General features: G+C 40.3%; 1 protein-coding gene across 9 annotated transcripts in view; it reads right to left on the reverse strand.

Annotated features, from left to right (window-relative positions):
* LOC144762776 (uncharacterized) overlaps positions 1–13804 on the reverse strand; it is a 258546-nt gene that overhangs the window by 62126 nt on the left and 182616 nt on the right. For 4 of the 9 annotated variants that reach the window (XR_013596134.1, XR_013596133.1, XM_078648030.1 and 1 more), the window contains one exon: positions 10931–11552. The exons of 2 other annotated variants lie outside the window; for them this stretch is intronic. Coding sequence is in view for 5 of the 7 variants with exons in the window: in XM_078648030.1 (XP_078504156.1) it covers position 11552 (1 nt within the window). In the remaining 2 variants the exon portion in view is untranslated. Of the gene's footprint in view, positions 1–6736; positions 6780–10930; positions 11553–13804 lie in introns of those variants that run through there. 3 more of the 9 variants (XM_078648027.1, XM_078648024.1, XM_078648028.1) reach the window with 1 other exon arrangement.

Raw genomic sequence — 13804 nt, forward strand, 5'->3', positions numbered from 1 at the left:
TTATAAAAGTAACTGGACTCCTACCGCCGGTACCTCCCACAGACAGCCCAGTTGGACGTCTGGAGTACCGACGGAAAGGTGAGTCAACAGACAGTAACAGACGCCTCTGTGAACCACGCTATATCGAGTGGCCTGCCTTGACCTAACAGTACTTCCTTCAATTGATTCTTTTTATATGTGTTTGTTACTCATACAGAGCGGGGCTCCGTAGTACCTGAGCTAAGGCCGGGTGAGGTGGGGCAACATTCTCCATAACATGGGGTGAGTGTTTTTTTACACAAGTGGTAATCGGGCTCTTTTGGGAATAGTTGTTATCTCAAAATAAGTGTGGAAAGGGATGGATTAAAAACCATTAACTGCGAGACTGTGCTCTGTATTCGAGTCTCGCCCGAGAGCTTTGCTAATAGGCTTGTTCTCTCTTTTTCTTTTTTATGTGTGTGCTGTTTTGCGAAATCCACTGGTCCTCTCATCGGGAGAATCTAAGGTGACATTTATTTTAATTTAAGTTTCCTTGTTTAGTATGCACTAATTAAGCAGTAGCAGGATAGGTCCTGAAGAAGCAGCAAGTGACCCCGGGGCACAGGTAAAAGCTGCAGAAACATGTCGACCGTGACTATATAAACTGTCGAGGTAGTAATTTGCTGACACTACCTTTTTGCACTGTTTTTAGAGAGTGGGAGTTGAAGGTTGCTAATAAATCTATTTTCCTTCTTCTACCCCTTTTTAACATCACCACTTTTTTGAAAAATTCTTTTATTTTCATTATTTAGCACTGCTTACTAGTTACATCCTGATACCTACCTGTCATAATTTCATTGGGCATTGTTTTCCACCATGCTGTGCCAAATCGTACATTGGGTTTCCCTGTGTACTTATGGTGGCTTTCCCAAATGATGAAGGGCGGTACAGGATGGAACTCTGATGGGAACACTGTAACTATCGTAAGGGTGTCCCGTTATTGATTTTGCAAACAGCACACGCAATCTTTCAACCCTCATTTATGAGTAGGTTTTTGACTGAGTGTTACTTGTTAGTTGGTGTTAAGTCAGAAGTTTAAACATCAATAAACAGAGGAACATAGCATGCAGCACGTAGAGGGGATCTGCACTAGCACCGTACAGCTGTAGTTTCTCACCTAACAACAGTCAGGAATGAAACCACGACACCTGACCAGATGTAGAGCCCAAAACAAGTTTCAAAGCAGCGATGAGAAGTGTGATTCAGTTGTGAAGGATCGCTCACCTCTCCACTTAAAGGAATGTTGACACTACAAAAGACCATTCCCCCTCCCTCACTCCACGCTACTCAAATAATAAAACATAGATCTGCACGCTCCCTGTCGCTTACACTAGCATTAAAGTGTGTGTGTGGGGGGGGTGAGGGGGGGCTGTTATGCTCACACTGGGACACGTAGATACGACCACGATTATGAGAAATAAACTAATCAGGCAATGTCAGCAGGGGTTTGGGGGCAGGCATAGTGCATCCACAGATCTACATCAGGCAGAGGGGCATTGCAACCCTGAGCTGGTGCACGGCTGTGCAGCAGTTTTTTCTGAATCGGTTTTGGCAGTATTTCACCATTTATATTTATAAATACAGACAAAGGAAAAATAGTTTCCCGTCTGTATTTATATGTAAAAATCGGTTAAAATGGAAAACCGGGAGCCGTAGTTATAAGTAAGGTCACCTTCTGGTACCAGCTTCAACCCATGACAGAATGAAAATGATGGGGCCTACAAGACTCTAGCACATGATTCAATACAAACCCATCTCTCACCAGTCCTAGTCTATGAAGCTGCATGGAAGGAAACTTCAGTCTGAGGTTCCAACTGCCAGGTGGCAAAACTGCTGATACTATTGTTAAGGGCTTTCCAGCCAAACACACCCGACCTTACAACTGTTATGAATTATAAACCCTATCTTCATTCTCCATGTACTTTGACTGTATGCATACAAGCCTTGTAATTACATCCAAAGGACCACTTCACGGCACAAAATAATCCTATTTCTTTAATTTCCCTCGAATCTTCTTTTCAAGCAAGGGATTTATGATGCTCGTACAAAAAAACTGCAAGACAAGGTCTTGTTGATTTTGCATTGATCAGGTGCCACATAAATGATATCTATCCTTCATTACCCCATTCAACTGCCAGCTGGACAGCATCATCTTATTGGTGTGGCCATACTTCAGCACTACAATGAGCTTGTTATCGAACCTAAACACGATTGAGATGATCACTAAAGCTACAACTACATCTTATAAAAAATGGGAAAGCGACAGCCCTGTAAATAAGCCTTGACGTGGATGGGGCTTGTGGAATAACTAAGTGAATACCCATATTCCCAAGAAACATGTTACTGCACTGCAAATTGCCACACCTACCTCACCCCATTGATACTAACCTTAATACACCAATACTCAGACAACTGGACATTCTGACTCAAGCTATGTTGTATTTATGTCACTTAGTGTAGAAAGCCTAATGATTAAAAACTCCTACAGTAAAGTCTTGAAGATTGTGTACTGCAATCCTTTTAAGCGTCCATTTGGCTTTGGTCGGGGCCATGAACAGCAACCACGCTTGGCCATGTAAATTCGACTGGTTCTCTCCTCCTCTAAGTTCACCAGCTTTGGCTCAACGACATGGCAAATCCATAAGACAGATTACAGCAAAGCAGCAATGTGTATGGGGGTGGCATTCATTATATTCATCCAAAAGTTTACCCTATACTTTTGGAGCTGAGGCTTATTTTACAGTTCTTAAATGTAGTTTAACTGATCAGTATGCAGTGGAACGGATGACCGTCTGAAAAAGAATGTTATGCCGCTAATGGGAAAGCAGGTTTTGCACTCTTTGAGCAAAATGCATACTGTATTGCATACATCTGAAAAATAATGCAGGTACTTTTGGAATTTTAAAGAGAGTGAAAACATTCATCACAAATTGCACTAAGTAATTAAGCAAGCTAGGACACCAAGATGGGTTACGGAGGATGTTAGGTAGGTTTACCTACCAAGATTTCTATGAAATCGAATGCAACAATGTGCCTCTTGCGTCACGTCTCCATTGGAGAAGCCTAAAAAGCTATGGGTTTAAAATGCAATTCTGAAGGTGAACTTATTTAATTCAATACTTTCAAATGTGTCCTCCGGAAACATGTTTTAAAATGTGGAGATTTTATGTAGGTACTTTCCATCTGTGTTGATTTGGGACAGAGATCATGTAACAATGTATAGCTTGGGCACAAGTAGATTGATACTCCTACAGCTGATTTATCAACTTTTAATACAATATCCAGTAAAAATATCACGATAATAAATATTCATATATATCAATTGCAAATTATAGGTTTATAGTCCATGTTACTCATATCTTATATGCACAGTGTACATTTTATGTTTGGAAATCCAAAATTCCTCGTCCAGCCATCTCTGTCAAAATATACAAGGATGTGTTTGTTGCTCCTGATCATTTCCAAATGAATACAGCCAGCCAACACGTGTTTCACAGTTAAAATGATTTCTTCAGAGCAGTAAGACATTTTGAAAAACAATGACCTGACATTGTAGGGCCTGTGCGTGCAGTTCACTGCCACTTTGACTTTACATTTAAAACTACAAGCCAAGCCTTTAACTCCCCTTTTATTAAACAGAAGTCACCCCTAAGGTAGGCCCTGGGTAGCCCTAAGGGCAGGGTGGGAAAAGAACAAGTCTTATATCCTGTTGCCCTCAAACACCCCAAAGAGTTTCATGCTTCATCATCCGGCATGTTGCTCCTCGTGGGGCCGGCGTTGCAATTCCCCACGGGTCCCCCGAAGGGTCACTTTATCGGAGATCTTTTTTATATATGCCAGATGATGCATGCAGGTGTGTGGGTCCTATGCAACAGAACAAGGTGCGTGCATAGTAATAACAACTGCCTGGGGGTTACCAGAGATTTCAAACGTGGGGATACCCTTGACCGTATTAAAATACCCGTAGGTAGAATGTAATCCCTCAGGACACATTGTGCCCGGGTGTATTAGCTCGACATGTTTCGCGCCTATGTCGCCGCTAAGGTCATTGAAGCTTCCTCAGGAGCAACATAATGACAATAGTGTGATGTGCCTGTGAGAAATAACCCAAAAATGAATTAAAGCACCCTCAGTGTATGTCAGGGCGGAATCGCTAATTTATACCCTGCCATGTGGCTCCAATGTAAGAAGGGAGCCTCTCCTGATTCCAAAGCCGGGGCCATATAGGGCATTAGTAACCTGTAATGCCCTATATGGCTCTGCTTTAAGATAGAATCTCTTTACCCCATCCTGTGTGTCAGTTACTTTTCTTTTGTGGTATAATGTGCACACGATTGTGGCACCATATGATGCATCAAGCTAGTGTGATGCTGACTCTTTACACTTTTCCTTTCTCTCCTAGGTTGAAATCAGGAGCAGCTCCCTTCTCACATTGGGGCCTCAGGGCAAGGTATACATCCGCGATCCCGCCCTGACATACACTGAGAGTCCTTTAATACATTTTTGGGTTATTATGTTGGTCCTGAGGAAGCGCCAATGACCTTAGCAGCGACATTGGCGCGAAACATTTTGACCTAATACACCCGGGCACAATGTGCCCTGAGGGATTACATTCTACCTACGGGCATTTTAATAATATTAAGGGTATCACCACATTTGAAATCTCTATGGTAACCCCCAGGCAGTTTTTATTACTATGCACGCACCTTGTTCTTTCACATAGGACCCACATGCATCATCCGGCATATATATAAAAAAAATCTCCGATAAAGTGACCCTTCAGGGGACCAGTGGGGAATTGCAGCACCAGCCCCAGGAGGAACATGTCTGATGATGAAGCATGACACTCTTTGGGGTGTGTGAGGGCAACAGGATATAATATTTGTTCTTTTCCCCCTCTACCATTGGGTTCCTCCTACAAGATTTCTGCCACTTTTTCTTTCTTTCTCTTTTTATATTCTCCATTAGGAATTTGGGGGACTTTTTGCACCTCGCCTTAGGAACAGTGTGCTCCTGTTTGTTTTGATATATTGCAATGAGGGGCATGGGCACTGGACCATAATACGCTCCTCGGTCCCCCTTTTCGTTTGTTGACACTTTTAGAAAGTTGCCATTTCTCTGCTCTTAGTGCCCTGAGCGCCTGCGGCCTGTTTTCAATACAAGTATGGGGTGGGTGACCGCTACACTTAGTGCATTCCCTCTAGACAGCTACAAAACACAGGAAGAGTAGGTCACCTGGAACGTCTCTGCATTCAGATAGGTCCTCCTGGGCAGGAAGAGATGAGGGAGCGGACACATCTGAATAGGCAGTGTCCAGTTCCCCACACAAAGGGCTGATTACCATTTACTGATAGTCTGGAGCCAGGGCTTGGAAGGGGGACCTGTGCACTTCAAGAGTCTGCTTTGAAGTCACCAAAGGCACAACTGGGTATCAGTACTGGGCCTCTGAACCTACCACGACTGTACACTACTGGACCTGTGAAGGACTGTGCCATGAGTAATGACTGCTGTGCTACAAGGATTGACTGACTGTTCTGCTTCTCTGCTGGAGCTGCCCTGTGGATCTCTGCCCTGCTGAGGACAAGGACTACACCAATCTCAATTGACCCCAGAATGACTCCAAGGGCATGCTGACCTGTCCCATGTTCTGCAGTCTCGGGCCTTCAAAGACATTGTACAATACTGCTGTTGGACTCTGCCATCTGTCAGTCCTCCCTGCCCTGAGGAGCCAATCTAGTCGTGGGCCTCAGAAGTGGGTTCTACAACTGTTTTTGCTTCAAAATCTACTTAGTGACTGCTTTGTGCCAATCGGAACAACGCATTGGCCATTGAGGCAGGAGCTGATCGATGACACTGCCTCAATGGACTGTGCGCCTAAACGACAACTCAGTGGCTGCATCGTAAAGGTGTTCGATGCTGAAGCCTTTATCGACTGCGAAGATAGACGCCGACACTTCACCTCCATCCATGGGATTGACACAGCTCCTCCTTGCATCGAGCCTTCAATGTCAATGCTTGCTTCATCCAAAGTACTCGGTCAGCGGGACCTGCCTGAGTCCTGTAGCCAGCCTGCACTCTATTGCTGTTGGCCTGAATTTTGGATTCGCCCATCTAGCGCGACCTCAAGTAACCCCTCAGCACTACTAACTTCTAAGCACTATCTTTGGATTATTCTTTGAAAATTCATAACTCAGTTCTACTAATTAGATTTGTATTCATTTTGTGTTTGTTTTATTCTTAAAATCATTCTCTATTTTTCTAAACCTGTGAAGTGTTTTTATTGTGTTACTGTGTGTGTTTGTTGCATAAATACTTAACACATTGCCTCTTTAGATAAGCCTGACTTCTGTGTCAAGCTACCAGATGGTGAGCACATGTTATCTTTCAGTGTGTATCTAGCTTACCTTGACTAGAACTGTGCTCCCTATTTTGACATGGTGCATACATTTGCCAACTTGAGGCCCAATATCTAACAACCATGCTATACATAGAATACAGACTTGTTAGCAGATCACAAAAAATGGTGGGAAAGGTTTGTTCACCTCTATTTACAGAGTCCCTTGACTGCATACGGATTAACTCAAACTCTTTGTTCCATTGCCTCAGTGTGAAGATTACGAACACAAAGACACTATTGAGGCTTAACGTTTTGCATTACCTACCTGGCAGCAAACAGCTTTATTAATGGTTTCCTTGTTGATAGCTCTGATTAACTTACCTGCTGATATGAACAGTTTTTCTTGGTAGACTTCTATCTGCAACTGAAAAAAAGATCAATACACCCATGCATCCCCCCTCAAATCTATATTATTGTAAACAACTACTACAAAATTGCACCTTCCATACTCATTTTATTTTCATAAAGAAATACCACAGTTATCTCAAACAATTTGCAATCAAATTGGTCAAATCACTTGTTTTCTTTCAAAATCCAGACCTTATCATATCTTCCTAATTCTAAACTGGAGACAGAAATGGTCAAATCTTGAGACCTTACATCCACTAACAAGTAGCAAGAGAAAAATTGTCTTTTTGGTACATCAATTTATCTGACATGTATGCATTTGTGATACGCTTGATTACCAATAGCTAAAACCTCAAAAACAGAACAAGAAGCGTCCAGATTGTCTTATCAAATCAAATGTATGGTTTAATTGAGTAAAAGCATTACAAACATGGCAAAACAACTATTTTGTAAAGATAATTTAATCAATCACTGTTAAGCATTTGCGAGAGAAAACTTACCTATGTACTCTTTTACAATTGAAATGACAAAAGATATTCTAAAGTTATTACAACCAATTGATGGCACACAAAATGTTAATCAGACAATTAAAACAATTCATTGTACGCCAGGTGGGTGCAAGTCCGCAGGCAGTTCATTCTCCTTCCATAGATGAATTATAAAAGCAAGATATTGGGCCACTCTCATAGTTAATTGGAGGCATGGATGATTAAATTAGACATGAACAGCAGAGATAAGATTAAGAAAACCTTGAGCCACGAAAAACGGTTTAGCAGTAGGTCTCAAAGACAACTGCACAAACATTGTGTGGTGTATGTGCTTTCCACCCGCAACATAGGCAGCAGTAACCTTACATACTTTTGTAACACTAACAGTACTACCTAAACTCAGGGCTTTAGGTAGGATAGAAATGTGTAGCAGGGGGGGCGGCTCCAAATGTGGCATGGTCAAAGGAGAATGACCAGGAGTCCTTTACATGGGCATGGCATATGTAATTAATGCCATGGCCTAAATCAAGTTAATCTAGACTCCTGTAACTCACACATTCTAAAAGTGAGCATGCTGGCTGAGCTATTGGAAGGTGCAAAGACACCATGGTGCAGTCTAGAAAATGAACACACTAAAGCGAAGGGTTAAAAACCATATCTCCAGAAATCAGAGGGGAAAAGTGACTAGTTACATTTATGAAAGATTCAGATCTTGCTCTTTCCTTTTGTGGCTCAGCCGCAGTCCTTCTGCTGAATGTGGTAGGAGAAATCATAAAAACAAAAATCAATTACATTGAATTGTAATATCGCATCTCTGTATTGGACCCACTGTCAAAAGTGTAGCCAGTTTGTCATGGGCCCCAGTGCCAGGATGGAAATGGGCCCCCAGCCTGCAGTTTGAATTATAAAATACAGCACTAATCATGGTTCAGTGGGTTCCTCAGGCCGCTGAGCCCTGGTGTCCCTGCACCAATGCAAGCTACACCCCTGCCCAGTGTTGTTGGTCAGACAGATTTTTTTTCTTTCACAAATACATTATTTCCCCTCTCCATCAGATGCAGGGCCCAGAATGGGTACAGGACCACCCGCATCCTACAGCTGCAAAATAAGAAAAAATACAAAAACTTTCTGTCGGACTGCCAACCAGCGCCAAAGCTCACCATTTACTATTGCAGTGTGCACAGAAAATGAGATGTGCACTTGCAGCATAAGAAGACCGGGTTCTCCGGTCCTGCGTGCAATGCAAAGGATCACAAGATGCGTCTCTTGGGAGAGTGCAGTCCAGGGTAAAGAGATCCTCACCTTTAACAAGAACCGAAAATAAGCATCTCAGGCCTTCTCTTTCCTATTTTTATTTCTTTTTGGTGCAGGCCTGAGAATGCAACAGTGAGCCAGGTAACTGCCACCAGTCCATAAAGGTAAGGTTTTGATTGTCCCACCTGCTGCAGTGTGTGTTTACCGCTGCTAAATTATGCAGCTGAATATAGATCTTAAAAGGGACCCGGTTCATTTGCCCTTTTCAATTACTGCTAGTGCTCATTCCCGACAGGACCTGGTCACGTAAAGCCATCTCTAAACTCAAACAGTGGTAACAATATAGCTCTTATACTTTGTTGTATATATTTTGTTAGATTGATTACCAGATAGTCACGTGGATTATAATTATCATAATTTTGTAACAGTATAAAATGCAAATAAAGATTGTTGAAACTGACAAACACCCTGACATCAAACGCAAGTTACGTTTGACTGTACGTTTGAATATAGTGGAATTACTATTGCCAGAACTGACCTACAACAAGAATAATAAGCATAAATAATCCGTTTAATAATCATTGCAGGGATCCGAGCTTTTTTCTTTTAAAGAATGCTCAAAGCTGCAACAAATCAATCCCTTAAAAAGTTACGTGGCACCTCTAGACCTTAGCACAATTTAAGATAATTTGCCATACCTGCTAACGTTAGCCTTACTCCGAATTCCAATGTAGTAGGGCATTGTTTTAAAGAATGTGGCAATGAGAACAATATTCACAAAGTAGAATCATAAAATAAGAATCAGACCCATTTATCAAGTCACTTATCATTGTACTTCTAAGATTCAAGAAAGACTCACTGCGTAAAAGATTTCCAGTTCAAAACAACATTAAAACTGTTCCTAGATTCAGGAAGTAACAAAGGCCACAGAATGTTTAGGAAAACTGTACTGGAGTGACGTTAAGATTTTAGTCGAGCCTTGTCAACTTTATCATATGTGGCAGCTAAGGTGCCATGAAATTCTAACTATTCCACCTAAACCAAACTACTAAAGAAAATAAATGACACATCCTGCAATGTATACATCCTGTTTTATCAAATGTTAAATAAAGCGAGGATAGTTTAATAAGAATGTATTGTTAGAATTGAAAAGCAGCCTTCACTGTGGGGAAACAGATGGCCAGGAAGAGAGGAGTACACAGCAAGGAAAAGTCTGCATTCAAATAAATATAATGTAAAGTGCTTGATGACTACACTGCATATCTATCCTGTGAGAAATAATTATGGAAAACTGTTTATAAAAGCCATGCAGTGAAGTCCATGTAGGTGTTATACACAAGTTTCCTTCTCATGATCCTGCTTTTGAAAACAAAACATTGTGTTACCTCACGTACAACTCACTTGGATAAGAAGAACCTTAAGTACATTTATTTGCTAAGTTGTCTGAACATAAATGTATGCAGAAAAAGTTCTATCCATGTATTAATGCTTTAAAGCTTTGGTGCATGGGAAATTTCCAACTTAAAGAAATGTATGGAATTTTAATTAGTTTATGTATCTAAATCTCGAAATAAAGACGAAGGCACACTTCAAGGTTGTTGAGTCCATGGCAGACACTGGCTAAAGAAACAAAAAAAAAATATTGTACAGATGATTACAACTCCAGGAGGAAGAAAATAAACGCCAAAACATCCACAATCCTTATGTGTAAAAAAGTGTTAGGAGGAGAAGCATAAAAAGCACATTCGAATACTAGAAGCTAAATTACAAACCAGGCTAGAATTTCTATGAGATCAGAAATCAAAAAAAGCTTCAGAATCCGCCCCCCCCCCCAAAAAAAATGTCAACAAATGATGAACAGGCAAGCAAGTTTTGATGGCTAAAATTAGTTGGTGAAATCAACACAGGCAAAGCAAACATGAAACTAGAAGGAAACAGTAAACTGTATAAAAAAAAAATCTTTGGTGGCTGCAAGAAAGGACAGCAATGAAGATGAAACTTGTCCACAACAAGTTTTGAAAACATGACATTTATGCGGAGGGGAATTTTAAATTTTCTCTCATTCATTACAATAGATTTCATTAAAATGCAATTTAATTGGCTGGAACTGTGTTAGGCTTGTATGGGTTTCTTTTATTGTTTATACACTTTTTAGGTCAGAGTTTTGGCAGTGCTTTTGTCAAAGAAACCGGTTACTAACAATATACACAGAATATGATAGGAGTCTTCCCGTTTCAAACACTGTCTCTCTTTGAATGGCTTCTTTCTTCGTCACTTATATCCTCGATCAGCCCAGCGAGGTGTTCCTCTTAACTACCACTTCCAGTAAATTGCTTGCATTGAACTGTATGAGTGCCTAATTTACAACCGTTCACTCCCTAAATGTGCAAATGCTCCGTGCTTCAGAACATTAAACCCACACCTATTCGTATTGTCGTTGCTTTTTATTATTGTATTATGATTATGCGGTTTATTATTTTTCATGCGAGAGGTTTCTTAATTTTTACATATCATAAAAGATTTTCGAACAACGTAAATAAAGGGAGAATATGTGGATGAAAAACGGCCACTCCATAGGCAGGATTCTGTGGTACACAAATCCTCGCATTTACAAGAAAATCAGTGAAAATCAATACATTTCATTGAATTGTTTCAATACACCTTGATTTTGAGAAATATTGCAATGTGGAACTTAAGTGAACAATCCCAGGGAAGCCGGGCCTTGATTTTGTCCTATAGTTTGCTTCTTTTTCGGTGCTGGTCCCTGGCAGAAAGAGTAAACAACCTTCTCCCAGCTTGTTCACTTTCCACAACTGAGAGTGTAGGATGTTTACACTTCCTGTCACAAGAAGTTCTGTAGAGGCGGCCACAGATCAGCAGCCCAGATGCAGACCTCAGAATGTGCAGAATGAATATAAACATGCCAAAACAAACACTGAAATTAATCAAGAGCGCGATCCACTGGTTCCAAAGGATAGTTGTTACAGCATGAATCCCAATATGCTTCACCCACACCATTCACAGCAACATTAAAGCTAGGGCAGCATCTGCAACAAAAAACAGAAAGGAAAAAGTGAATTCTTATTTCTTTTACGTTAATGTCTACCGACCAGAAAAGGAGTACAATATTTTCGAGCCTAAACTGCTTAACTTTCACAACATTGTTCCTGGAAGGCATTCAGTAAAGAAATATTTTCAAATGCCCACCATGCTAAACATCAGGGGAACCATTTCATGTTTTAGAATTCTGTAGCTGTTGCCAAATAAGAACATTATATGCTTAATAATACAAAAAATACAGCTGGCATTTAACTCGTTTTATACACCAATTAAGTACGTTATTTCAAAATCCATAATTGAAGACAACATTTTCTTACATTACCTGTTTAGGCTTCACATTTCTACCCATGTAAATAGCCATTAGTGAAGTCATCCAAACCTGCCCTTGCTCAATGAGATTATCCGAAATAACCGAGAATTATTTTTCTTCCTCATTAGGCCCTAGACAATCTATGCTTAGCATAGTATTTGGAGCACAGCACCGCCTTCAAGACAACACAAATGCTAAGAGTAGGGCAGCAGGAATGGCTTGAAGACTCTACTCAATCTTCAAGACACTGATTTCAAGGATGAAGTGGAGCTAACTCTTTTGTCGCACCCCCATCAAATCCGATCTTAATTTATGTACAATGGGAACACCAATGGATCAGAGTAAAGTAGCACAGATCTACCATCCTACCCCAAAAAACCTTCAAAAATGTTCATTAAACCACTGCAGGTCTAACAAGGTCTTCCCAATTGAAAGTAGTCCTTTCTCACCGGTCCTACGTGCACTATTCAGCACTTCTCAGTAGGATTCTCCATAGAAATGTAGGAAAAGACAATCATGTACTGATCCAGAATGAGGCTTTGTGGGCTTCCCCTTAGAGGATAGCCCCACGTTAGCAGCTGTTTTGAACTGCGCTGCTCCTGTTTTTTATGTGGGATTATTATAATGGAAAATTGGGGGTATAAGGGTTCCTCGCCCTGCTTTCTGCAGCCCTTTTAAAACTCCTTCTGGAGTATTGCACTAGGGAGTGGTAGACAGCTCAGTTCCCAAAAAGCGATTCTAAATTTAATGGAAAGAGAAAGGTCAGAAAGACTTCTTCCAAAAAAAGAATATTCCTCTTCCTACTTTGTAGATAAACGTAAATTATGCATTTAAAAAAGTGTTATCCATTGTTTCGTTTGTTGCAAAAGGCCAACAATGTGATCCTAACACAGAAAGGAGCAGTTGGTGCCCTGTGAAGCCTGAGTAACAGCCTCAAGAAGAACTTGTTTACATTCCAACCTAAAGGAAAACAGGAGGACGATACTGAACGGTGGACCAGCCACAGATATTTGGTGGACAGTTACCACAATGTGACGCAACTCAGCACAGAGACCAAAGTTACTGTGCTGTGTTATATCAAAGGGGAAATGAAAAATAGTGGCCCTTGAACAGAATATATATATATATATATATATATATATATATATATATGTATATATCCTGCTCATTATTTTCGGCCTTAGCAAAAAAAAAAAAAAAAAATTATATATATATATATATATATATATATATATATATATATATATATATATATATATATATATATATATAAATAATACACCCGTTTGGAGCAGAGTACAAGATACAAATGTTCACTAATCCCAATAATAACTAGGGGAACTCTCCCTCTATCGTCTGTCACAGTTATCATCAATCATTTCTAAAATAAGATTTACAGCACATAGCAAGATCTTAGCTGTTTATACTCATGCATCCTCTTTATTGGGAAGTTTCTGTTGCTGTCTTCAATAATAGTAATTATTTCACCTCATATCTTCTTTACAAGCATAACAAAATTACCACTCTATGTTTATACAACCACGTTGATAACACAAGGGTTTAGCATATATCATCATGCCCTCTGGACAAGTGGACATAATCAGCTTATATCAACAACGTTTGCGTGACTTAGCCTACCGAATCTGCATTTCCCATTTACCCAATCAGTTTTCCATAAAGCGCGTGACAAAATACCAGATGAATACATAATCCAAATCTAAAACATTTCTGCCTCTCAGTTCCAGGTTATCTGTCAAATAATGTTCCAGTCTATTCACCGAAAAATCAGAAATGATATAATAAAAATCCTTCACCTAATATATATGCTCTAAATCCTTGTAGGAGGATACATCAAAGGCTGAATTTTTAACAGCTTCCTTTGGAATGCTATTAAGCTCTAAATGCTGGTAGTATCTGCACCCCAACATA

This window comes from Lissotriton helveticus, chromosome 6, assembly GCF_964261635.1.
Source record: "Lissotriton helveticus chromosome 6, aLisHel1.1, whole genome shotgun sequence".
Lineage (NCBI taxonomy): Eukaryota > Metazoa > Chordata > Amphibia > Caudata > Salamandridae > Lissotriton > Lissotriton helveticus.